Source organism: Rhinoraja longicauda, chromosome 1 (assembly GCF_053455715.1).
Source record: "Rhinoraja longicauda isolate Sanriku21f chromosome 1, sRhiLon1.1, whole genome shotgun sequence".
Lineage (NCBI taxonomy): Eukaryota > Metazoa > Chordata > Chondrichthyes > Rajiformes > Arhynchobatidae > Rhinoraja > Rhinoraja longicauda.
Genome location: NC_135953.1, coordinates 91,866,514 through 91,892,564, shown reverse-complemented (window position 1 = coordinate 91,892,564; position 26,051 = coordinate 91,866,514). Strand labels below are relative to the sequence as shown.

Here is a 26,051-nt window from a genome sequence, read left to right as displayed (position 1 = left end):
ACTCCTTAGAATTATAGAGTTGTGCACAAAGATATATAGGCCACAATTCATTGTGTCTTTGCTCGATCATTGAAAGGGCTCCATCATTAGTTGCCATGACCTCGCTCCTCAGGCTTTGAGCTCTATCATTTTCTTTGTAAAAGCATGTGACTGCTATGTGCGTTACAGCTAAATGTTTAATTAGTCTTCCACTTCTGACCATATTCAGAGAGTAGCTCGCAATCATGATCTCCATGTTATTTCCTAATGTTAATTTGCTAATTTGTTACTTTATAGGTCACAGGAAACAAAGAATGATATTTAAATCAATTCTTACAATGATGTTCAAATAAATGTCATGTAAGATGCAGGAATATTTGACAAGATTGGTCAATCATGTCTAAGGGAGAAACAACATTCTTCCCAACCTACACTTCAGAAACACAACAAGAGCAATCAGATAGTTAGAATTGTATTTAATGGAGATGATTCATAAAGTTTACAATCATAAAAACATAGACATTTAAGACTGAACTTCATTATTATAAAATAATTTACAGATTTCCTATGTCCTATATTGCATGTACGATTAACAAGGCAGCTAGTTTAAGCGGCTTGGGATGATGAAATAATTTAAATGCAATTCATGCAGTGTTGAGGACAAGAGGCTGACAGTACGCGAGTGTTCTCCTGTGGACCACTTGTATCAACGTCAGGTATGACAAGGGACTTGCAGTTATGCAATTGCAAAGGCCAGATACTGTCTGAGTGCATCAGGCTTAGTCTCTTCAAATAATTACTGAATTATGTAAACATAAATATACAAGTTGATATCTTTCTAAATAGTACAAATACATGTTGCAACATCTCAGCTGTGTAAGTAGTCAGTCTGTATATTTTCTTCTACTGAAGTAATGTTCAGAGTTCAATTATGTTTTGAGTTTATACATGGAGATACTAACAAGACCTCCTTGTTTTGACCAGTTTGCTCTGGTACTTGACAGAGTGTCCTCCATGCCCTATGACATAAACATCCAGAAGGTATGATTTGCCTGGCTGTAGCCCCCTGATTGTCTCTGTGGTCACTGCTTTCTGCAGGATATGACTATGGAAATATTTGCAGACCACCTTCTCGGATTTTTTTCGGGTGTCAGGTCCAATACATTGGTTCTGCTCTCTTTTCTTCTGCTCTTCACTGTAGTTATTCTCCACAAGCTTCCTATAAACACAAAACTTGTTTCGATCCTGTGTGCCAAGCCATGCCACAGTGACTGAGGAGCATGTGCGGAGCTTATCAAAGACTTTTATGCGTGTGTCTTCTGGTAAGGAAGGGAAGGGTTGCTTGTTTGGCCTGTTGGTGGCCAGGATCTTCAGCATTGAAGCACCTCTCTTGCTCCCTTTCAGCCTGATGAGGTACTTGGCTTTTGGTTTACCTCTTAGTTGGAATTGACGGACACCTTCCATGTTCTGGGAAAGCAGTAGTTTCCCGTCTCTTCTGACCTGGATTTGGACCGCATCCAGACATGAGTGGACATATAGCATCACCTTCTGATGGGAGGAGACTGGAGCAAACCTTAAGAACTTGACACCTTTTCTTTTAATAAACACATCAGTCACTTTCCCATCCTTCAGTTCAATTGTCTTCTGCTTAGCCTCTTCCTTGGTTTTTGCAAAGGTTCCCACATAGGCGGTGCTCATGTTTGAATTGGTGTTCACTACAAAAATGTCAAAGTAGTACTGTGTGTCTGGTTTCAGACCTGACACGGTGAAAATGTTTTTGTTGCCAATGCAGATCTGCTGAAGATCCACCTTCCGTGCTCTCGCCGTATGCAGTGACAGGCGTGGGGCAACTGGTTTGGCTCTGTTCTTTCGTTCTCTGTGAGGGCCATTGTCCGAAGTAAAGCCAAAATAGGCAAAATCAAAAGGACTAAAGTCTAATCCAGGCTTGGGTGCTGTCATGAAGGCATCATCAGCATTTAGTTTTGCTTCCACTGCACAAAGACTTTTGAAGTTGTGCTCCTTGTTAATGATCACACAATATTGGACTGGTTGCCTCAACTGTGAGATGGTTGGACTTGGTTTCCAGGCCAAGGTGACAGTTGTACGTCCAAGGGAGGTCACGTCCACACGTGGGTCATAGGGGAGCTCAGGATAAGGCTGATCTGAATCCGGAGTGGTGGTTGCATAAACTTTGAAATTTGTATCTTTTTCTGTTGAGATCAGTTCCAAACGGTACAAACCAGAGGGTGAATTTGACGCTAGGTATGATTCAACATCATTGCCTTTGTAGGAGTACAAATCGGTGCCAAGTTCATTCAACACTTGCTGTCTTTGCTTCTGTTGCTCCAGCGGTTCTGGTTCTCCTGAGGTAACAAAACAAAATAAATTCATATAAACCTGCCGGTAACATTTGTTCATCACAATATAGACAGGCATGAAATAGATTGAAGCTCCGTCAGTAAGGCTTTTTCTCATTGATTATTTATCTTCATATAGTTTTTGCTTTTTCTCATTGATTATTTATCTTCATATAGTTTTTGCAAATATACTGTGAAAAGCCCATGGGAGCGAACAACACTAACAACAAGAGTAATGTAATGGCAATGAAGAACTCCAGAACATTCTGGTGATGTGCCAACCAATATGTTTACAGATTTTCTTTTCATGGAACGCAAAGTGCTGGAGTAACTCTGCAGGTCAGATGGCATCACTGGAAGATATGGACATGTGATGTTTGGGTTGGGACCCTTCTTCAGACTCTTCTTTTATTATATATTTGACCCTTCGAATAGTAGTGGACTAAAACATACATAGCTTTTGATAGTAATTTGGAATAGCCTGTGAGGTCTGCTCCATCGCCCAGTGTGTTCCTGATTGAGGTACATCTAACCTACTGCTACACTGCTGAGTTCACACCTGGCTTTGTACCAGCCTGGTAGCGGGAACCCAATCATTTCATGGGATCACCAAACTGTACTGAAAAGGTAAGTGCAGGAAAATGTTTTGATTTGCTCCAATTAATACCGATGTTTTAATTAATTTATGTCAGATAAATGTGTTTTGAGATACTGTTTATCGTTTTGTTTAAAAAAAAAATAATATTTAATTATTTAAATCTATTTTATGTTTTTAAAATCTTTGTGTTTATCAATTATCAGACACATTCAGAAACAGTTTTTATTTAAAAGGGCATTTTGACACCATAAGCTAAAGCACTCAAGGCAAACTTGGGGGCAATGGCTCAAGATCATTGCCCATGGCCAAGTTGACACTTGCAGACAGCTCCACTTTGTGGGGGCAGTAGGAGCTGCAAATCCTGGAGATGATGAATCTCTCCAGGCTGCAAATGGTCAAGGCTGCTGTGAAGTGCTTACTAGGGCAAGGGCAGCGAGACCCAGACTGAGTGCAATCCAGCTCCATAAAGTGGCTTTGAATGAGATGATTCTGATAACTATTTTACACCAAATCACAGGTTCAGAAATCAATGGTAACTATCCAACATTCCATCACATACCAAAATAGGTGTATGTGGATTTCACATTTCAATCTTACAGCTGAATTAAGAGAGTGAACAATAAAAGAAAAACATTTTCTAAATAACGAGTCTCTCCCCCACCCCGATAAAGCCATGCAATGTGAAGCAATTGACAACAGCTTCAACATGACTCTTTTTAGACCAATCTCTCATAATCTGAGTTTCTAGTTATTTCCTAAATGCTCGCAGCTGTTATGAGCATCATTCCTTCACCCCTCACTTTTCCTTCGAAATTCCAAATATATTTTTGTCAAAAGGTATTCTTATGTAGATTAGTGTGAAGTGCTGTGATAAATATTAACTTAAATTTCAAAGATAAAAACAAAGGAAAAATTGCATTTTCAAATATTTTTAAGATTGTTGTCAAGTTTATTCAGAAAGGTTCGAGGTTGTGTATCCATCTTTGGTAATGTTCACAATGCCACAGAAATGTTTACATTTGCTACATGTTCCATTCTGCACTTAAGATGTATTTACTTATAAAGGTGCAAAACACTAACTTGAATGTTTCAACTGGACTCTCATTCAATTTGCCTATTCGTCATTAAATAGCAAGGTGGAAAATGGAGACAAGAACATTTATTGTGATATTTTATTCATTTTCTGCAATATGCATTTCATGGTCAAAGACTAATTGTTGGTTTGGAATTTAAGAATTGTGTTCTGTTTATTTTTCAAGTGAGGATAAATTGGAAAACTTGCTTAGTCTAAGCATGAGTGGAATTATGTCACCCTATTTCCATTCTGCAGACATTAGATCATTATTCCTGCTACTTCGATTTTCCTGGACCTAAAATGATCCAAGTAAATGGTTTCATTTACTATTAGTGATGCAATTTGTGGGCTGTTTGTTCAAACTCACCTCAACCCTAATTTGGACAAATTATGTCAGAGGCTTGAATTTCAAGTCACAATCACTTATGCCTGAACTCTTCCAAAACTATCGAGGTCGCAAAATTGGAAGTGCACCACCCTGCAGGCAAACTCAGCAATGGAGCTGGTTGAAATTCCTGTGGCTTAAACAGCTTTCTGATCTGTCAACAGGTTTAGGACATTTGCAGTCAAACTCAGGCTGATCTCTGAACTTCTTGTGTGAATTTCTCCTCCAACGGTTCTAGCAAGCATATGGAGTTATAAATCCAGTTATCTATTTCAGCTGCTTCTCCACTGATTTCATATTATATTCTATTTTATTTAACATTATTTATCATAAAAATGAAATATATAAAATATTCTTTGAAACAGAAATTCAGTTCATGTCAGTTCTATTCACACAGAAGTACTTTTCATGAATTTGCTTTGAATGCAAATGAAATATGTCATCTAGTAAAATCCCCCAAATCAGTTATACTTTATGTCCAATGGGCGACATTCTATTCCAAAAATATATTGCTGCTAAATGATTTTTTTTAAATCAAAGGACTGATTTATATTTGTCATAATCCATCTGAACTCTATATCTTATGAAGTTGTGTTCACATGAGAGTTCCTCATTTTATTTAAGAATATATAACTTTGAACTTTGTTGACGTCAATTAGATTATATAGCTGCTTGATTTCATGCAAGGTGTTGAATGTCTAATTAACCATGATGAGGAATTACTTTTGGTCTTCTCATTATTGGCTTACCAGAACCTTCTCCACTTGACTCCTCGGGAAGTTCTTGAAGAGTTAGCTTCCATTCTAAGGGGGCATCACATGGCGTGATGGTAATTGACAAGGGTGTATTATCTTCTTCGACCACAAAGTAATATCTACAAGTTGAAAGTAAGAGCAGTTAGTTTTAATCATTTATTTATTTACATCACAGAACATCTAGAAGATAGATTTTACTAGTAAGCAATATTTTTCGTTGAACGTGGATGTGGTTATAAGAATAGAAGTTTATTGTTAATCGAGAAAATATTTAATATGTTTATTGTATTCACAGTACAGATTTAATTTTGGTGATCGTAGATAATGAGCAATTTCCAATGATATCACATATTATGTAACTACTTGATTTTTTCTTCCATTGATTTTAATAAAAGTGAAAATCAAACAATATCATGGAAAGCTAATTTAGTGTTGCGTATTTTACACCAAAAATTGAAAGAATACATGAAGAGAATGATAATATAAAAATATATGCTGTCAAATAGTTTGTGCCATAAATTAATTGTTGTATATAATTGTCTTGTATAGGTAATTTATCAGTAAATAGTATAAATGAATAAATAACCTCAAGATAATATTAAAGCATTCAAGTCCACCATAATTTTTCAAACATTTCCTAGTTCAGTTATTCTGCAGTAACAATTTTCTACCACTAGAACCAGCATTAGCTCAGTTTCTTGTGTTAGAAAGAATTAGATGCTGGTTTACACCGAAGATAGACACAAAATACCGGAGTAACTCAGCAGGTCAGGTAGCACCTCTGGAGAAAAGGAATAGGTGATGTTTCAGGTCGAGACCCTTCGTCAGACTGAGAGTCAGGGGAGAGTGAAACTAGAGATATGAAAAGGTACAAAGAGCAAATGAATGATTGTTTGCAGCTTTTCATATCTCTAGTTTTCCTCTCCCTTGACTCTCAGTCTGAAGAAGGGTCTCGTCCCAAAACATCACCTATTCCTTTTCTCAGAGATGCTGCCTGACCTGAGGAGTTACTCCAGCATTTTGTGTCTTTCTTAGCTCAGTTTCTTTCTCTCCCCTGGTGCAGGCTGGTGTCCAGGGCATGATCTATAGCCCTGCTCTTGGCAACATATAACACAGACATAAAAGCATATTCTCCATCTAACTGCCCTCAATAACGTATCTGACCTGGTTTCATCCATAAAATGTTGAATGGCTGAATGTTGCTGGTAAATATTTAGTTTAGTTTAGTTTAGTTTATTATTGTCACATGAACCGAATTACAGTGTAAAGCTTTTTTGTTGCCTGCTCTCCAGTCAAAGAAAAGACTATACATGATTACAATCAAGCCATCCGAAATGTAAAGATAAAGGATAAAGGGCACAACATTTAGTGTAAGATAAAGTCCAATTAAAGATAATTCAAAGGTCCCCAAATGGTTCCACAGTGAACTACCGGCATTCCTTCACACAATAAGCTCAGAAGTCAACGCATGCATCTGAATACAGAAGATCTAAACTTATGGACAGATTCATGAAAAACAATGTCATCAATCTACATGGATTAATGAGGCGGGGTGTAAACTTAGACTCCTCACACCAATGCTGGGGATCCTGGTCATGCAATCATTGCGTACAGTTTTGGTCTCCTAATCTGAGGAAAGACATTCTTGCCATAGAGGGAGTACAGAGAAGGTTCACCAGATTGATTCCTGGGATGGCAGGACTTTCATATGAAGAAAGACTGGATATAGACTCGGCTTGTACCCGCTGGAATTTAGAAGATTGAGGGACGTTCTTATAGAAACTTACAAAATTCTTAAGGGGTTGGACAGGCTAGATGCAGGAAGATTGTTCCCGATGTTGGGGAAGTCCAGAACAAGGGGTCACAGTTTAAGGATAAGGGGGAAGTCTTTTAGGACCGAGATGAGAACTTTTTTTTTCACACACAGAGTGGTGAATCTGTGGAATTCTCTGCCACAGAAGGTAGTTGAGGCCAGTTCATTGGCTATATTTAAGAGGGAATTAGATGTGGCACTTGTGGCTAAAGGGATCAGGGGGTATGGAGAAAAGGCAGGTACGGGATACTGAATTGGATGATCAGCCATGATCATATTGAATGGCGGTGCAGGCTCGAAGGGCCGAATGGCCTACTCCTGCACCTATTTTCTATGTTTCTATGTTTCTAATCTGTGCCAAATCCAAATAAGGTAAGTACAGGACTATTGGGTATCTGAGTAACAAAACTGAATAGCAGGCTTCAGGCAGCACAATCTGAGCCATTGTGTTGAGACATCAGGAGATATTTCTGTAGAAATGCCATTACGTCGTATGGAATTATTTTCTGAGTATTTTGTTCATTTTGGGGGGCAATTGGAGGTGCAAATTGTGAATTTGGATCATGCTAAACAATGCAATATAATGTTGGTGATGCCTATTTATGAAAGGATGCATGAACATGAATAATGGATAATGCATTCTCCAAACCTGGACATATTATGAGCTCTTAGCCTTTACAGGATCCCAATTCTGTTGCTCTGATTTTGAGTGATTCTATTTCCAATCTTTAAATCATGGACTAGATTACCTTTTAGGTGCATCCCTGAACAGATAGCTGCTGATTTCAGCCCCATCTGGGATGATGGATGAATCATGAAAAAGAGACTTGTCTCGAAGCTGCATCTGGAATAGTTCTTCATCTCTGGTGGGTAGCTTCTGTGTCCTCGAGTTTGTTGCTAACAGGACAAGTGATAGCACCATCCAGGATATAGTTAACATCATCCTAAACCACGAAAAGGACAATTATCTGGTAGATATAAATTATTTAAAAATAAACAGTACAACATTATGATTACATTTTGTTTGATCGTAAAATTGCATTGATATTTCTAGGAGATAAATTAGGTGACTCAATTCAGGAAAAAAGACCAGACTTATTTTACTCTCATTCAGTTCCTATGATGGAAAGTATGGAATTAAACTATTTGGACAGGAAGACGTTCGAAAATGCATCGGGAGGGTTTCTTAATTCTCCGTAGATGCATTGCAGTAAGGAGAAGCAAAGGAAATTGCTGTCCAACGATCCTTGTTACAAGGGGACAAGAAAATTGGATTCAGCTATATTATGCCGCAGATAAAAGATAGACAAGACTCAAAATATAGACTCATCTCTGAAAAATGAATGAATTGAGATGAAGTACTCATAGTAGGTTAATTGACTGGGTAAATGTAAAAATTGTCCCTAGTGTGTGTAGGATAGTGTTAATAGTGTTAGTGTGCGGGGATCGCTGGGCGGCGCGGACTTGGTGGGCCGAAAAGGCCTGTTTCCGCGCTGTATCTGAAATATGAAATATGAAAAAGAAGAAAAAAATAGTCACTTAATGCATCTGGGGGAAATAACGTTGAAGTAAGTTAGGTATTAAATCTAGAAATCAAATGGAAAAAAAATTCTGCACCACAAAAAATGATCAAATGTTCTTTAAGTTGTTTTGTTTTTGCTCTCCACCATAACTGCTTTCACTTTTCTTCAATTTTATTTACAACAAAATACAAATAATAATAGAAAGGTGCTTTGTGACTGGATAGGGTAAGTGGAATATTAATTCTCACTTGAATTACAAGCAGGTCAATAAGGTGCAAGGTCTGCTGCCAGGGAGTATTGCCCTCCCTGACCCTTCGGGTTCTATTCCTGCTGCCAAGGAAATTCCTTCCATGATTTACAATTAAAAACTGATCATTTTGAGGAAGTTATTGCCCAAGGGATTCTTGTACAATTCTGCGTGCACGGAATACTCAAAGCGGAATGATGGAACACAGGAATTATATAAAAAAACAAGATGACCTGATAACTGATAGGTTGGCTCTCACCTCATCACAAGTGAATATATTGTTCACTTTATCATCAGAATGTAAAGAACTTTCCTTTAAAATAAGGAGTTTATGAGCACAGTTGGTAATTGGTTTGATATTTCTCAATTTTGAGTAAGACTTTTATCCAGGAAAGTAAAGTTTAACACTTAAATTTGTAACCAATTGGTCAGCATTTAAAAACTGTGAATATATTTGGCTACTCCCCAGTCACCATCTCCGGTGTTCCTGTGTGTGTGTGGGGGGGGGGAGGGGGTGAGAGCCAGCATTAGACAGTGCTTTTCAGTGGTCTCAACCCACCTTGCATGTCTATTTGCCAACGCACCTCTCAGCAGTGATGCAGTACTAATTTTTTAGGTGCCAGAGCTGCCACTGGTGCCGGAGCGGCCGCTGTTAAATTCCCCGCTGTTTACTTTGGATCTTCTTTTACGGAGGTGCCAGAGTGGCGCTCCGGTGAGCACCGGCAGCACTGCACCCCTGCCTCTCAGTACATCCAACAGGAAAATAAAGTTTTAAAAACTGCCTGCCTCATAAATTCTCAGTCTCAGTCCATAGAATAAGTTGCAAATATTCCAGCTTGGCGTTGCCAGTGAAGAGCCTGCTGAGTGAATCTAGCAGCTCTTCTGCCACGTTCAACAGATAAGAATTGGTGGAAAGTGATGCAATGTTTGGTAAGCGCGCTCAGCAAGAGGACTCCCCACCAGAGGCACAAGGTTAGAACGTTAACACTTTGTACTTGTTCACAAAATGCTGGAGTAACTCAGCAGGTCAGGCAGCATCTCGGGAGAGAAAGAATGGGTGACGTTTCGCCCGAAACGTCACCCATTCCTTCTCTCCCGAGATGCTGCCTGACCTGCTGAGTTACTCCAGCATTTTGTGAATAAATACCTTCGATTTGTACCAGCATCTGCAGTTATCTTCTTATACACTTTGTACTTGCACGGTTTGTACTTAAATAAACAATTTCTAACACAGATTAAAGTTAAAAGCAATAACTAAACCAATAACTTAACAAAATAACTAAGATTTTTTTTTTTTTAATTGATTTATACATATTTTGGCTTATAAAAGAAAAAGGGAGCATCCAGAGGAAACTTGGGTGATAACAGGAAGAACATACAAACTCCATGCAGATAACACTGGAGATTAGGATCAAACCCAAGTCTGGACTGATAGTGGTGAAGAATATAGTCATACAGCACAGAAACAAGCCCTTTGGCCTAATTCGTTCATGCCGATCAAGGTGTCCCATCTACGCTAGTCCCATTTACCTGCGTTTGGCACATTTGCCTCCAAACGTTTCCTATCCATGTATCTGTCCAAGTGTCTTTTAAATATTGTTTTGGTATCTGCAACTACCTCCTCTGGCAGCTTGTTCCATAAACCCACCATGCTCTGAGTGAAAAAGTTGCTCCTCAAGTTTGTATGAAATCCTGCCCTTCTCAACTTCAACATATGTCTATTTGTTTTTGACCCTGGGTAAAAGACTCTGAATTCACCCTGTCTGTTCCCCTCATGATTGTAAACACCCCTATATTACTGCTCAGCCTCCTGCACTCCAAAGAATAAAGTCCTAGCCTGACCAACCTCTCCCTATAGCTCAGCCCCTCAAGTACTGGCAATATCCTCTAAATCTTCACTACATTCCTTCCAACTTAATGACATCCGATAGCAGGCTGACCAAACCTGAACCAAAGATTCCCGAGTACTTTTTTGTAGGGGCGAAGTTGGTCTGGGCTGTAGATTTCTTGCGGCGCTAATGCAGGGGACAGGTCTGGGTGTGGTTGGGGTTCTTAACTGAGGAGCAAGCCCTGAAGCAGGCGAGCTGTAGCAATCTTTGAAAGAGAACCAGTAGCCAGCAACTGGAGATTCTGGAACCTTGACGGCAGCATGGGTACTTGAGAGTCAAGAAGTGAATGAAGAGGGCATAAGGTGAGCAAAAGGATAAAGGGGGTTGGAGGATCTACGATTGAGGAGGACCAACAAGTGGGGAAACAGTGAGAAAGGGTAAAGGAATGAAAAAGAGGGTGGGTGAAGGAGGAGAGCTGAACGGAAGGGTTATGAAAGATTATGTGACTCTTCATGGCCAATAGTCAGAGTACGTTTGTCTGTACTTGGTCTGTGTCAGTGGAAGCGAGGCATCTTGGATGCTGAAGGACGGCTGAAGTAAATAGAATAGTGAATTAAATAGTGATTTTGCAGGTTCCCATTATTAGGTATTAATCACTATATTTTTTGCAGGCCATCTATCATTGCTGAGTGTGTTCCGCACACTCCCTCATACACTGGTTCTCCCATGTCCTGCCTCTCTGACCCGGAAGCCCAATCCCCAAAGCAGCCAGAGGAAGCACAGAGGCCGTGGTCATAAAAGTGCAGAAGGATCGAAGCACATTGCCAGCGACCACCAGAGAAGGGGAAATATCGTCGACCACCTTCAGAGGTTTCAGGGAGTCAGCCCGCGTCTCCACAACGAGCAATCAGTAGGGAATGAGTGAACCGGGCCAAGAGTTGGGGCGTTGACTTCCCTGACCCAGTTGTGAGATGGAGTGCAGGAACCCACCAGCCACTTCGGATCAGCAGCTGGTGCCACCCTGCCCTGTTCTTGCTGGCTCAGAATGGTGGCTGGCAGCTGAGGAAAGACAGAAGCTGGTTCTCAATGGGCGGCATAACACACTATCCGAATCAGATTTACATTGCTTTAACGATATGCAGTTTAACCTTCTCCTCTCAGAAACGGATATGCTGAGCGACATTTGCAGTGCAATGACAATAAAAATGTCGATATTCATTTGTCATAATTTAGTCCATTTCATCCGCAATTCAGTCGTGGCATTTTGAATTCGTCCTGCAATTCAATTCAACCTCTGTCAAGGAATACTGGATTGTACAAGTGCAAGCAACACCTACCTTCTCTAACCCACGAATACAGGAAAACCTTACAAGTTCTTCACAAGAGTAAAATGCGAGCACAGAAGTTATTCACGGTCATCCATGAACGTGCATTGATGACAAAAGTATCTGGATATCGAGATTCTAAGAATGGGTAATATGCCAGACATTGGAACCATGATAGCTTAGATGTTTGGATTACCTCAGATAAAATAAATAGGTCTAAACCATACTGTTGCATGCAAAGGGAACATTTAAAGACCGACCAAAGGAAATGATTCTATTTCGATGGATCCAATGGAGCATGGTGCTTGCCAAACAAAAATAAAATCCCCTTTGTCGGAAGGAACAGATGATGCTGGTTTACATCGAAGATAGACAGAAGATGCTGGAGTAACTCCGCGGGACAGGCAACATCTCTGGAGAGAAGGAATGGGTGATGGGTCTAAAGTAGGGTCTCGACCCGAAACGTCACTCATTCCTTCTCTCCATATATGCTCCCTGTTCCACTGAGTTGCCTCTGCAAACAAAATCCCCTTGGCAGCAGAATGGCAGGCAGTGACTAGTGGGGTACCGCAAGGCTCGGTGCTGGGACCGTAGCTATTTACAATATACATTAATGACTTGGATGAAGGGATTAAAAGTACCATTAGCAAATTTGCAGATGATACAATGCTGGGTGGTAGTGTGAACTGTGAGGAAGATGCTATGAGGTTGCAGGGTGACTTGGACAGGTTGTGTGAGTGGGCGGATGCATGGCAGATGCAGTTTAATGTGAATAAGTGTGAGGTACGAATAGGAAGGCAGATTATTATCTGAATGGTGTCAAGTTAGGAAAAGGGGACGTACAACGAGATCTGGGTGTCCTAGTGCATCAGTTACTGAAAGGAAGCATGCAGGTACAGCAGGCAGTGAAGAAAGCCAATGGGATGTTGGCCTTCATAACAAGAGGAGTTGAGTATAGGAGCAAAGAGGCCCTTCTGCAGTTGTACAGGGCCCTAGTGAGACCGCACCTGGAGTACTGTGTGCAGTTTTGGTCTCCAAATTTGAGGAAGGATATTCTTGCTATTGAGGGCGTGCAGCGTAGGTTTACTAGGTTAATTCCCAGAATTGCAGGACTGTCATATGTTAAAAGACTGGAGCGACTAGGCTTGTATACACTGGAATTCACAAGGATGAGAGGGGATCTTATCGAAACATATAAGATTATTAAGGGGTTAGACACGTTAGAGGCAGGAAACATGTTCCCAATGTTGGGGGAGTCCAGAACCAGGGGCCACAGTTTAAGAATAAGGGGTAGGCCATTTAGAACGGAGATGAGGAAAACCTTTTTCAGTCAGAGAGTTGTAAATCTGTGGAATTCTCTGCCTCAGAAGGCAGTGGAGGCCAATTCTCTGAATGCATTCAAAATAGAGCTAGATAGAGCTCTTAAGGATAGCGGAGTCAGGGGGTATGGGAAGAAGGCAGGAACGGGGTACTGATTGAGAATGGTCAGCTGTGATCACATGGAATGGTGTTGCTGGCTCGAAGGGCCGAATGGCCAACTCCTGCACCTATTGTCTATTGTCATTTGCAACAAGAATGGACGACTCACAATCTATATCAGTCCTGATGTAGAATCTTGACCTGAAAGGTTGACTTCAGTCTGAAGAAGGGTCTCGACCCGAAACGTCACCCATTCCTTCTCTCCCGAGATGCTGCCCGACCTGCTGAGTTACTCCAGCACTTTGTGAATAAATACCTTTGATTTGTACCAGCATCTGCAGTTATTTTCTTATACTGAAAGGTTGACTGTTCCTTTGCATCCACAGATGCTGCCTGACCCATTGAGTTCAGCTCGGAGCTTGTTTTCAGTTTGCTTCAGATTGCAGCATCTGCAGTCTCTAGTGTCATCATATACTTGCTCATCCATACTCACGTCACCGTTAGACTTGACTGTTTTGATTTCCAGTCTGACTTCTCATCTTGCAGCCTCATGAACATGATCTCATTCAAAGTTCTACCACGTATATGTTTCATTTCAACAAATCCCATTCAGCCATTATCTCTGCCTGCTAGTGTACATATAACAGTGCAGCACAGGAGCAGGCCCTTCGACTCATAATGTCCGAGTCCAACAAGATGCCCAGTTAAACATCCCCTCTGCCTGCAGGTGGTCCATATTCCTCTATTCCCTGCATATCTATGTGTCAATCGTACCTGTCACCACCAGTACCTGTCACCATCTTGGCAGGTGGTTCCAGGTACACACCAGTCTCTGTCAAAAAACAAATGGCCTGCACATCTCTTTTAAACTTAGCCCCTCTCATCTTAAAGCTATGCCCTCTAGTCTTTGAAATGTCCATTGTGGAAGAAAGGTTCCGACCCAATCTATGCCTCTCATAATTTGATATACTTCCATCAGCTCTCCCCTGAACTTCCCAATGTTCCAGAGAAAGCCATCGAAGTTTGTCCAACCTCTCCTTGTAGCTAATACCCCCAATCCAGGCAGCAGTCTGGCAAACCTCTTCTGCATCATGTTCAAAGCTTCCATTGGCTAATGATCCAGCGATATCTTGATTTGAACATCATCTTTTTGCCCTTCACGTTATTCTCATGCTGTCTCTGTAAACCTCGACCAGCACTGTAACACTCAGGTCACTGTATTCCTCCGATGCTTCTCTTTTTTTAACCATCCCATCTTCAATCACTCCACCTTCAATCTCTGCCTCAAGCTATCTGAGCACCAAAATCTGCAATTCTCTTCCGCGATATTTATACTTGTTTACCTCTCTGTCCTCCATTTAGGATCTCTCGATCCGCCAATCCTTTTAATTACTGTTCTTAACGTACATTGATAAATTTGTATCAGATTAAGTTTCAAAATGCGAGTAACTGCTTTTAGATAGTCATAAATGTAAATGTAATCCGGAGGAGTACGCGGATATAAAGATGCACATTAAACGCTTACAGTGTACCAAACAAAAACTTTGATGGTGTAACTGGGCTCCCATGAGAAATTAGTCAAAGAAAAAAATATTTTTTTGTATAGTTTTCTCCACTGCGGTCCTGGTACCTGGTGATTTATTGCCGAGGCTCCAATGCATTGAAAGCGATTCGGTCGTAATAGACTTGGGACTGGGTAGACAAGGGGTGGGGGGAGGAGGCACGTTCTAAGATGAAGTATGTAATCTCATGTTAACACTGAGGAGATCATTACTGTGACCTTTCTGAAAACCAAGCTCGCAGGTCAGTACCCGTGGTGGGACTGTTCGCAAATTGCCGATTGGAATTATTCTCTGGCTGTTCCATCCATCGCGTCCGGCAAATAAATATCTCCTCTATTTCCAGATATTGATTGTATTTATGATTGTTATTCCTCTCTCTCTTTAGATCAATGACTGGTGATGGGAGGTATTGCTTGCACCCTGGTGCCAATTGTCCAAGGAACACTTATCATTTAGTGTAGGTTTCAGACGTCTGGCCTCCTTTTGACCTCAATAGACATATTTCTTGACAGCTCTTTGCTGTAACGGTTTTCCATTATCGGGGTTCATTAATAGCGCTGAGCCCGCTGCTGGAGTCTACACCCATTTCTCTTTCATTAATCGAGTTGAAGCGGCCACTCCGACACCTCTGGTCATTCTTTAGATTGATTTTAATGGCTTGCATGACCTCAAGAAGCGATGTGTAATTATTTTTTTAATCAGGAGATGTATCGTTCAATCATTTCTAGAGTTAAACGTCTATTATTTTGGTTGCGGATTGACCGGATGGATGTTATGATTTGGGTTTGAATTTTACAAGTTCTAATTTATTGATAGGAACCGCGCTTGTCACGGCAGCGCCGCCGATATAATCACAACTGGCACATGAGCGAGACTGTTCCTCTTTAAAGCTGCACGGTCGCGCTTCGGGGAGCATTATTATTGACACCGAGAGCCGAAGCTGATCAGTTGTGGGCTGTTAAGCGAGGTATTGGGTTACAGCAACAGCCCGCTCTCCCCAGCCCCATCTCCGTCTCTACCCACATCACTGTTACTGCTTTAATTTGCAGATCCTCTCTGCCAGTGGGTTCGCGGTTACAGTTCTCCTGGCTGCAGCCTTTAGGTGTTGGTAATGCTCATGTGTTTAGAAAGAGTGGGTGCCGATCCAGTTAGTGGACGTTTGTGTTTGGGTCCGGAAAATATTTAACTCTCGCGATCCACTTTACCCCAAATCCCCCTCCTATTCCTCACGTCGTGCCCGCCAACCTTTCCATCTCAACTCCCCCGCCCCACCGTTAGCCCCACCACCCCCCTCCCACACTATAGTTTCACCACCGCATCCCACCCTCCCCGTCCTCTCACCCACCACCCCGCACTAACCCCCTGATATTCTCCCACCACCCTTCCACCCACCCACCCACCCATCATCCCGCACCATTCCCCCCAATCCTCCCCCGCCATCCCACCCACCACCCGCATTACCCCACCCCCTCCCCTAATCCTCCGACCATCCCGCACTTTCCTCTCAGTTCTTCCACCCACCACCTCGCACTATTCCCTCCGCCCTCTCACCCATCCTACCTCTCACTACCCCCCTAATCCTCCCCACCCCCCTGTTCTCCCATCCACCATCCCGCACTATCCCTCCTATCCACCAAGGCGCGCTATCCCCAGTTCACCCACCCACCTCCTCGCACTATATATACCCCCTTCCCTCCCACATCCCGTACTATCCTCTTAGTTCTTCCATCACACTGCACTATCCCCACCAGCCTGTTCCCCCCTACACACTCCAACTATTAGCATTCGGTCGTCTTGGAATAAATTATGCACAAATCCTGCTGTCACATTTTGCACGAATGCAATCGAGACGAAACCTGGAAATGTTACATTGCCGAAAACACGAGGGTTTGTTTAAATCCCGGCATCTGGAACGGATAGAGCGCAATGTTTTATGAAAGGGCAGGGAGCGGAACGATTGGGAAGGATGGACAGAAAATTACAAGGCAGAGCAATTCGGAATTGTAGCTTTGTTCTGCCTTTTATGCGCCACTATAGTTAAATAAACAAAAGAAAATATCAGGAATCCGAGAAAATTTCAGGGATTTAAGGTTCCCGTTTCGAATTCCCTTCGCAAATGCAAACGGTAAAGCTTACCCTCCAAATCCCTCGACTGCCACTCTATGATGGAATAAGAGAAACTTACCTATATGGATCGGTTGTTATTTTAAACTCTCTCCGAATTTTGGCTATTTGATAAACGGGTCCCAGGCGTAATCTCACTGAGAATTATGATGGGGTATCCGTTGAAACGATTGGTTATTGTGTCTGTGTTGAATTGTAGATGAAATTACAATCGCCGTTGAGTCATTGCCCCAAACATACTTGTTCAAGTGTTTGGTCATTTGTCATTTTAATCTCTTCCTGCGGCTCTTGCCAATGTTTGATGGTTTGTTTATCAAGTTGGTTAGAGGCACTTTATAAATGTTTGTAAACGACTGACCACATGCAGATATGGCCGGCACTGATGCGACTGCTGGGACTTCCCTAGTTCTTCATCCAGGTGAAAGGGAATATAGATTATCATGAGAAATGGAGAAAATACATTCTGGCCTCCCATCACAGTGAGGAGGTGACTGGAGGAGACTCACTGTGATGGATGTTTCTTTTGTTTGGTGTTGGTTTATGATTGTATGTGTTATTGCATATTTTTATTGCTTATTTTTATTGCTCTTATTGTTGGACTGTGGGTAATCTTTCATTTCACTGCACATTTATGTGTTTGTGACAAATAAATTGACTATTGACTATTGTTGAAGGGGCTGCTTGGGGCACGATGATGGTCTTCGTAATATGTGACAGGAATAAAAGACCATCTTAAAATGAGAACACGGTACAGAGGTTTTGGCCTCCGGATGAGTAGTGAAAATTGAGCAAAACTGAGTGAAACAAAAGTTTCAACCCTTTAATTATAATGCAATATAAATTATTACGCACATGGCTGCAAGACATAAAGATGGGAGAAATATAACGACTAAGAGCCACGGGTTTATTTTATTTGTTGGTTAAATATGAAGCAAGATGACTAAGTTGAGTTGATGCTATTGGTCAAACATGGTCTAATTGGAGGGGCTGAATGGCCTCACATACTTTTGGAAGAAAATAATAAACCAAAGGTGGCAGAATCAGAAACAGAGAAAGCATGGAACGAAGATGCAGTGATCATGACTTAAGGCAGATGTTGTGGAATATGGGACAGAACATCAAGCAAGCAGGAGTATTGGGAGTGATCTTAAAGGAAAACATACCAAGATGGAAAAAACAAAACAGAGGACCAAATAGATTGAAACAGTGAAGGTGGGAGAGGACCTGAAATGGAGAGAACAACGCCATGGAAATATGAGCAGATGTATATCTAACTGAGATCATAGATATGTGAGAAGCAGATGTACACGATAAGGAGTTGAATTGAGTTTGGTTTATTGTCACGTGTGCCGAGGTACATGAAAAGTTTTTGTTGCATGCTAACCTGTCAGCGGAAAGACAATACATGATTACAATCGAGCCATCCACTGTGCATAGATACATGAGAAAAGGAATAACATGAATAACGTTTAGTGCAAGATAAAGCCAGTAAAGTCCGATCAAAGATAGTGTGAGAGTCTCCAATTAAACTAATTAACAGAGCAAAGCAGAGCAAGAAACAAAGTTACACTTCTTTGAACAATTGGGTCTGCTGGCAAGTGCTTGTTTTCAAGGCTACTGTTATTTATGAACCTCCACCTCTGTTCCTTGGGTTAACCCGGTTTGTTTTCTTTGTCTATCCGTGAAATCACATTTACCACAGAGCCTGCTGAATCAAATGAGGCAGCTACTTAGATTCTATATTTAGGTAAGCCTGATTTCAACATGATGAAACATAGCCATGCCACATAGACAGGACAAATTGAGAGAGGATCCATGGGAGTGTTCAAAAAGAACCAAAATGATACAGAACCAAATTTTACCAGAAAGGGGCAAGTGATACAACAAAGCAGCTGAGGAAGTCATAAAATGTAAAGTAAAAAATGAAAAGCAAAACAAAAGCACAGACCCTAATGAATGAAACTCATATAAAGAACAAGAAACAGTTACCAAACATGACAATTACTTCTAAAGTATGAAGATAAACATTTAAGATTTTTTTTTTAAATCAGTAAAATAAATATACAATTGTTTTGGGAGAAAATAAGCTTGTCAAATGTGGCCATTTGAAAACTAACTGCAGTGATATAAATGAAAAGGAAAGAATTGAGACATATATCAAATAAATATTAGTGTCTGCATTTTCAGTAGCAGGGTGGATGGTATGCCAGACATCCCAGGCACACTAATGTTGAATTAAGGATGGGGCTTTCCACAAAATTAACATAAATCAAAAAGCAGTACTGTAATTAAACCAAAGAAATATAAGTACCCAGGACCAGACGGTTTCTATTCTAGAGTTTTAAAGGTCAGTGAGAACATTGCATATTTGGGAAATATGAGTGAGTGAAACTAAGAAATTCTACACCTATTTCTTAACATCTGTTATCAGGAAACTACTGAAGTCTATAATTAAGGACAGAACACCTTGAAATTTTTTAGCTGATTAGAAGAAGTTAACCTGGATCTGTAAGGGGGAGCTCGTGCTTCAAAAGGGAATGTCCATATATTTTTCTAAAATTTAAACTTGCAGACAGCATTTGATAATGTCCCTTATGAGTGACTGTTAGGTAGTTGAAAGTTATTATGTTGAAGGAAGAATGTTGACCTGGTTAGGAATGTAGCTATATGACAGAAGGCTAGAGGGATAATTGACAGGTTCTGCCAATTGACAGGATCTGAACCAGTGGTGTCCATCAAAGGTCATTTTGGAGCCTCAGCTACTCTGCAGATGTATTAATGGTTTAGATGCTGGGATAACGAGATACCTATTTAAGAATGGCAATGGAATACATTAGGTTGCATTTAAGAAGAATGGAAACATAAAAATTACAAGTATTAAGATTTGTATGGGAATTTGAAATAAAAATGTTTTGTTAATTTAAGTACATGTATATTACTGACAAATGACAGATCAAATGTGATATAATTGGTAAAAAGATGTAAATAGCGTATGTCAGGGGAGATAGACACAAAAAGCTGGAGTAACTCAGAAGATCAGGCAGCATCTCTGGAGAAAAGGAATTGGTGACGTTTCTGGTTGACACCCTTCTTCAGATTGAGTCAGGGGAAAGGGAAATGGGAGACTTGGTTGGGGTCCATGTGCAAGGCCAACAAATTGATGCAGAAAATGGTCAAAACCTGCATTTTAACTGTTAGCATTCAATTCATTTATATTGTCTGGAAGTAAATAATTAGAGTATTTTGACTGATGCCTTCAAGAATAGATTTGGTAGATAAAGGACATGCTACACATGTTGCTTGAGGAATATGCCTGAGGTAAGCAGTGTGGGGAGGCAGGAGTGGATGGTAGCTGGAGATGGACCTATCAGGAGGGATGGTTGAGACACAGTCTACAAATTAGAACTGCCATTACATGCAATGGGTGATAGAAATCTGCAATTCTGCTGTGTAAACTTCAATTACAACTACCTCAATTGTTAATAAAGGCAAGACATTAGGAATATGGAGCAAAGGCCATAATTACATTGAATGGTGGAACAGATGATTAGTGCTAAATGGTCCACTTCTTTTCCAATGACAGATGTGACAGGTTAAACGCTGTTTTCATTACAAGGACACAAAGTGAAGGGTCCAGGGATTTAGAAACAGATTTCTCCGTGTGTATATAGCGTTGGAATCTGGCTCCTGAACAATAAATTGTTTGATCCCAGTATGTCCAAACCCCTGCATAGGAAGTTAAGGATTTCATGACATGTTCAGGATCAATTGAAGTTGCGTTCTAAACTTAACATAAGACGGGAAATCCGATATTTTCTTTAAAAATCCACTTAATCTAGTTCCACATGAAATCTTCATTAAAGTGTACAAAATATAACTATTCACATCTGTTTCTTTTTCAAAAGTGTTACTATTAAAATGCTAGATGGTATGATTCCAGGAAATGGTTAGCGCTGATATTGATATGTTTACTCATAAAAAGACGAGTACGACAGTCAGTGTGAATTAACCAGATTCTAAAATATTTAGAAACGTTCAATGATGGCGTCAAGTTCAAAGTTAATGTAAATGGATCTGTAATCTAATGAAATACGGAGTAAATGGTGCTTTGCCGTCACAAGTGCGGCGACGAAGGGAAGCATGCTAAATGATGGAATCATCCTTGTGGCCCGTTATGTTGCACTCTGCACAAAAGGAGACGGGGATTCTGCTTTGATTTATGCTGCGGTCAACTCGCACATTGTTTTAAGGAGAATCGGAGATCAGATTACGCTGCAAGACGCCCATTATTGCTTTACTCATGTCCGTTTGAAAGTTAGCCACAAACGAGTTGATTAAAGTAACGAGCTCTAATCTGCAAAATAAGTCATCGCGATTTATTTTGATCTCAAGAAAGATGTTTTAAAAGTGTACATTAAGGCCATTTGCCCTTTCCTGTCCAGTTGTGTGAACCCGGGTCTACACCTACACTGTAAGAAGGTTCCATATATTTCGGAAAGGTTTTCACGCAATGTCCGACCACTTCCTCTCAGGGTGACCCCACGTCGCCGGCTGTGCACACTGTGGATTTGCACTGATCTTTTCTGTAAGTCATTAGCAACTCCTTCAGATAGATTTGGCTAGCGTGCTTTTGTGAAATGATGTTTCTGATTTTAGGATGATTACATTTGTGAGATTTTAAACTCGAGATGCTGTAGAGTACAATTGTTTTCAAAACAAACTCCGTCTTCAAAATAACTTGGCCAAGGCACCCTCGTTTAGAAAACCAGACACAACAAAGACATGCTAGAACAGTACTATTTGTATGCTTTAAATGGGCGTTGCAGTAAGATCAGTTTCCTCTGGGGGTTAATTGGGAATTTGAATCCTCTTAAATCGTATTTATTAATGAGTTCCAGATCAGCCATCCACACTGACGGGGATATCGCCGGCTGGCGGCAGCTTTAGCAACAGTTTTATATCACGCTATTTACTACTACTGTGGCAAGAGACTAAGTATTTCACAAACATAAACCACAGGCTCTTTGGCTTTTCAGTAGATGATTAATTACTGTAAGTTTTCATTACTGATGATACCTGGAACTTGAAGTTTCTAATACTGAACATGTGTGTTGAGTCTTTATAGCAATGCCATTAAAGGGTTAAAATCCTGGTGTCATGAGGCGCACCAATCTGCGCTTTGCACCAATGGATTTTGAACAAAAAAAGTGGATCTTGCGCATACAGTTGATACAAGCATTTCTTCAAACCGACAAAAGTTATTGTTTTAAAAAGCAGGAAGGTGAGTAGAAAAGTGAACCGGACAGGACTCGACGAGTTCAAGCCGTCGCAAGAAGAGTAAGATAAGAAAGGACAAATGATGAAACGGATAGTCGAGCGCTCGGAGAGGCGCTTTCTGTGGCAGCTGAGCCTGGTGTCTGTTAAGCCAGCCCTGCGCGAACTCAGATAAGAAAGGGGAAGGTTGCTTCTTCCCGCATGTCCGGGTGAAATGCTGAGAACATATCGGACCCTGTCTTCGGACTAAAAGTTAAAATGGGATCGCGCCTGTGCTTTACCGGACTTTGACTGAATCACCCCAGTCTAACTAAGCCCGCTTTCCTGGGACTGGGGTGTGGATATAACTGCCCGTGTATCCGGCTGGGAAGGCGAGGGGTGGAGGAAGCCTGGGCTAAACCCTTGCAATCACTTGTACCGGCGGCTACCAACTAATCTGTCTCTTTCTGTACTTTGATACCAATGCAACTTCGATTTTTGATTGCAGCCTAATAACCTCCCAGAAGGTTTTGCTGAAGTAAGTTAGCGTGATCGGCGCTGTGGTGAGAACGGGTTTCCTGACAATACTGAGTTTCGTCCAACAGTGTGTGTAGCAATGGAAGCGAAATCGTCGATTCGTACAAAAAGAAACAACTTCACCTTCACGAATATTTACGGTGGACACGAAATTATAGGCAACGTCGCCCTCTCTCCGGCCAAATGACACAGCCGCGATTGTCTCGTTTGCTAGTGTTGAATGAAATCCCGAGACACATGGAACTGCAGATGCTTGAATCTTGAATAAAACACAAAGTGCTGGAGTAACAGCCGGCCAGGCAGCATTTCTGGGAGAAATGGATAGGCAACGTTTCGGGTCGGGACCCTTCTTAAGGGTCTGTGCATTTCATGCACAGATGCAGCCTGACCCACCGAGTTACTCGAGTGCTTTGTTTTGATTGAAGTCGCGTTTCGATTCTACACGAAAAGTTTATACATGAACCAAAGATGTACGCCAGAAATGTGATTCCTTTCTCCGCGGCATTCAAACCAAAAACAAGGCTCCTCATTTCTGGAACATCTGGCAAATTCGAAACTTCCCTGAGTTACCCACTACTGACACATTTATGTAGAAACAAAGAAGTGTGGATGCTGGTTTACCAAAAAAAAGACACAAGAGTGCTGGAGTAACTCAGCAGGTCAGGCAGCACCTCTGGAAAACATGGATAGGTGACTATTCGGGTCGGGACTCTTCACCGGATTGATGTCTAACAAGGTATGGGCAACGGATATCAGCCCTTTAGAAATGAGTAACAATAATCAGACACCCGTGCGGGATTTATTGGAAACAACTTTCCTAATAACATGAGAAAAAGACGCATGTATTGAAAATCTGAAAAGAGAAAATACTGGAAACACTCAGCGGGTCAGGCAGCATCAATGAAATCGACGTTAAAGCCGCTTCTCTTTCCACAGATGCTGCATGACCCGCTGAGTGTTCCCAGCACTTTATGTTTTTATCGTCCAATAACCTTTCTGATTGAATTTTGTGCAGCGCAATTTCAACTAAAGGCAATTGTCCCCTTATCCCTTTATGCATCCACGCACAAATCAAAAACACCTAACCTGTTCTACATCAGTAAATATTGAGGTTTTAAAAGTCCTTAAAACGACTGCTATGTTTCTTCCCCTAATTTGACCTCAAAGTAAAAGCGAAAGATTTTCCGAGAAAGTTAGCTGGGATAAAATTGATTGCTTACGGCCACGAAGAAGTGTGAAGGTCCGTTCACAGAAACGAGGGGCGTTATTCTGCACCCTTTGGTTTATATAACAAGTGCATCGCCTGGACTGAATACAACGGTCCATACATTACGGTAATCGATAACATGCACCCAACTACTTTTAAAGCAATATAAGACACAAGATCTTTGACGGATCTCAAGAGAATTCCATAGTTAATTTTATTTTGCCCTGCGATTTCTTTGAGGGTGGGAGGGTAGTTGAGGGAAGAGACAGTACTTCTTACCTTGACGCAATCATTTGCATTGCAAACTTCGAATTTTGTTAGTCCAGTTTATTTTCCCTCGCTTAAGATTCCACACTTATTTTGAGGGAGCGTAAAGGCAAGCAAGGCTGGTGCTAGTTGGATGCAATCAGGACCTGGAGGGTTGCCAGAGTGAAACTATCCTTGTCTGTCCAATGCAGCTTTCTGTGTTGTTCTCTTCCAAATTCCGTACAGCCTAGTCTGGGAGTTGCGGATTAAAGGCTGAGTGCTTGCAGGCGATGTGCGAGCATGAGCAGCATCTGTTTAGGCTCTGGCTGTCTCACTGTGCTGCTTCCCGCAACACTGTGTAGTCCCCGCGACAGAGGTGCGAGTGAACAGAAGTTGGGCTCCAACTCCACACACTCCGTCCACCAATCCGGGCGCTCCACCAATCAGGTCCGCACGCTGATCTCAGACTGCCCAATCACAGGGCGGCACACTCGCCTCCACCAATTGGGAACGAGGTAGAGGTGGGACGAGAGCACCAATCGGAGGGTGGGGACGCGCCAGCTCCGCCAATGACGGGCCGCCGCCTTCCCTTTATGAATGAAACCCCCGAGCGGCCGCGGCGCTTGCAACATCCAGCCCGGGACAGACACAAAGTGCTGGAGTAACGCAGCATCCCTGTCCCGCGTTGTGTGTCTATCCACGGTGCAAACCAGCATCTGCAGTTAGTTCCCTCCTACACATCCCAGCCAGATCCTGAGGAAGGGGCTCGACCCGAAACTTCACCCATTCCTTCTCTCCAGAGATGCTGCCTGACCCGCCGAGTTACTCCAGCCTTTTGTGTCTATCTCCAGCCCCGGCTGATGCCAGCAACTGGCTAAGAATGGAAAGATCTTTTATTTTCCTCGCATTGCATTTACAATGATTAGCAGCCTTTACTGAGATATTTTATTCATCAAATTTAGGATATCTTCATTGTTCGCGAGCCCACCTTTTTATTTCCCTTCTATTTTATTCTGTACTTTCAATTTTTCACTCTCTGATTACAACGTATGCTGTTGATTTGCGCGAAGTTTTTATTCACCTCCTAAAATAAAATCGAATCGTATCTCCACTCAAAATCACAGCGGCATTCGTCGGGATCGTAATGGATTTCGAGATGTTTCAAACATTTTCTTTGGGCTAGCTGAATTCTGCAGATTCTTGGTTCGATCTGCTTGGAGTATCGGGCGGTACATTTCATGCCGCGAGTGACACCCGCACCAGTAGTGTGTTATTGTCACACGGCGAGTTTTGTGACTGCAAGGTTTCGGATACAAAGCGGGTTAAGACTGACACAAATTGCAGATAATCACAACTGCCCCCGTCCTCCCCAGTGTAAATAAAACATGTTATTCCATCAACACCGCGGTAACACGGACCCAGAGGGTGATAGACGGGGCAGACAGGGCAACTCTGACAACAAAGTGAAATAAGATAGACAGAAAAAGCTGGAGTAACTCAGCGGGGCAGGCAGCATCTCTGGAGAGAAGGAATGGGTGACGTTTCGGGTTGAGACCCTTCTTCAACTACCGAGCAAAGGAATGATGTAAACAAAAGTGTTCAACGCAGTAATTTAACACGCCCCCCCCCCCCCCACACATATATATGTGTGTACACATATGCGTGTATATAATTACGTGTTAACTTGTTTACGACTACCGTCTGTCGCTTTTTAATGCTCGTCTTTCCTGCATGTGTTAATTCTACCTTTATAGCGGTGAAAATGCATCCACTGCAAACTCTTGAAGTTTGTGAGGTCCAATCGCACCTTTTTGAAC

General features: G+C 41.6%; 1 protein-coding gene across 1 annotated transcript; it reads right to left on the bottom strand.

The window, feature by feature from the left end:
* Positions 1-465: 465 nt before the first annotated feature.
* ndnf (neuron-derived neurotrophic factor) lies at positions 466-24,642 on the bottom strand. Its single transcript, XM_078411274.1, has 4 exons — positions 24,268-24,642; positions 7,712-7,906; positions 5,144-5,268; positions 466-2,342 (listed from the first exon to the last, which is right to left on the bottom strand). The coding sequence occupies exons 1-4, from the start codon at positions 24,285-24,287 to the stop codon at positions 937-939; spliced, it is 1,746 nt and encodes a 581-aa protein (XP_078267400.1). The 5' UTR covers positions 24,288-24,642; the 3' UTR covers positions 466-936.
* Between the last annotated feature and the right edge of the window lie 1,409 nt (positions 24,643-26,051).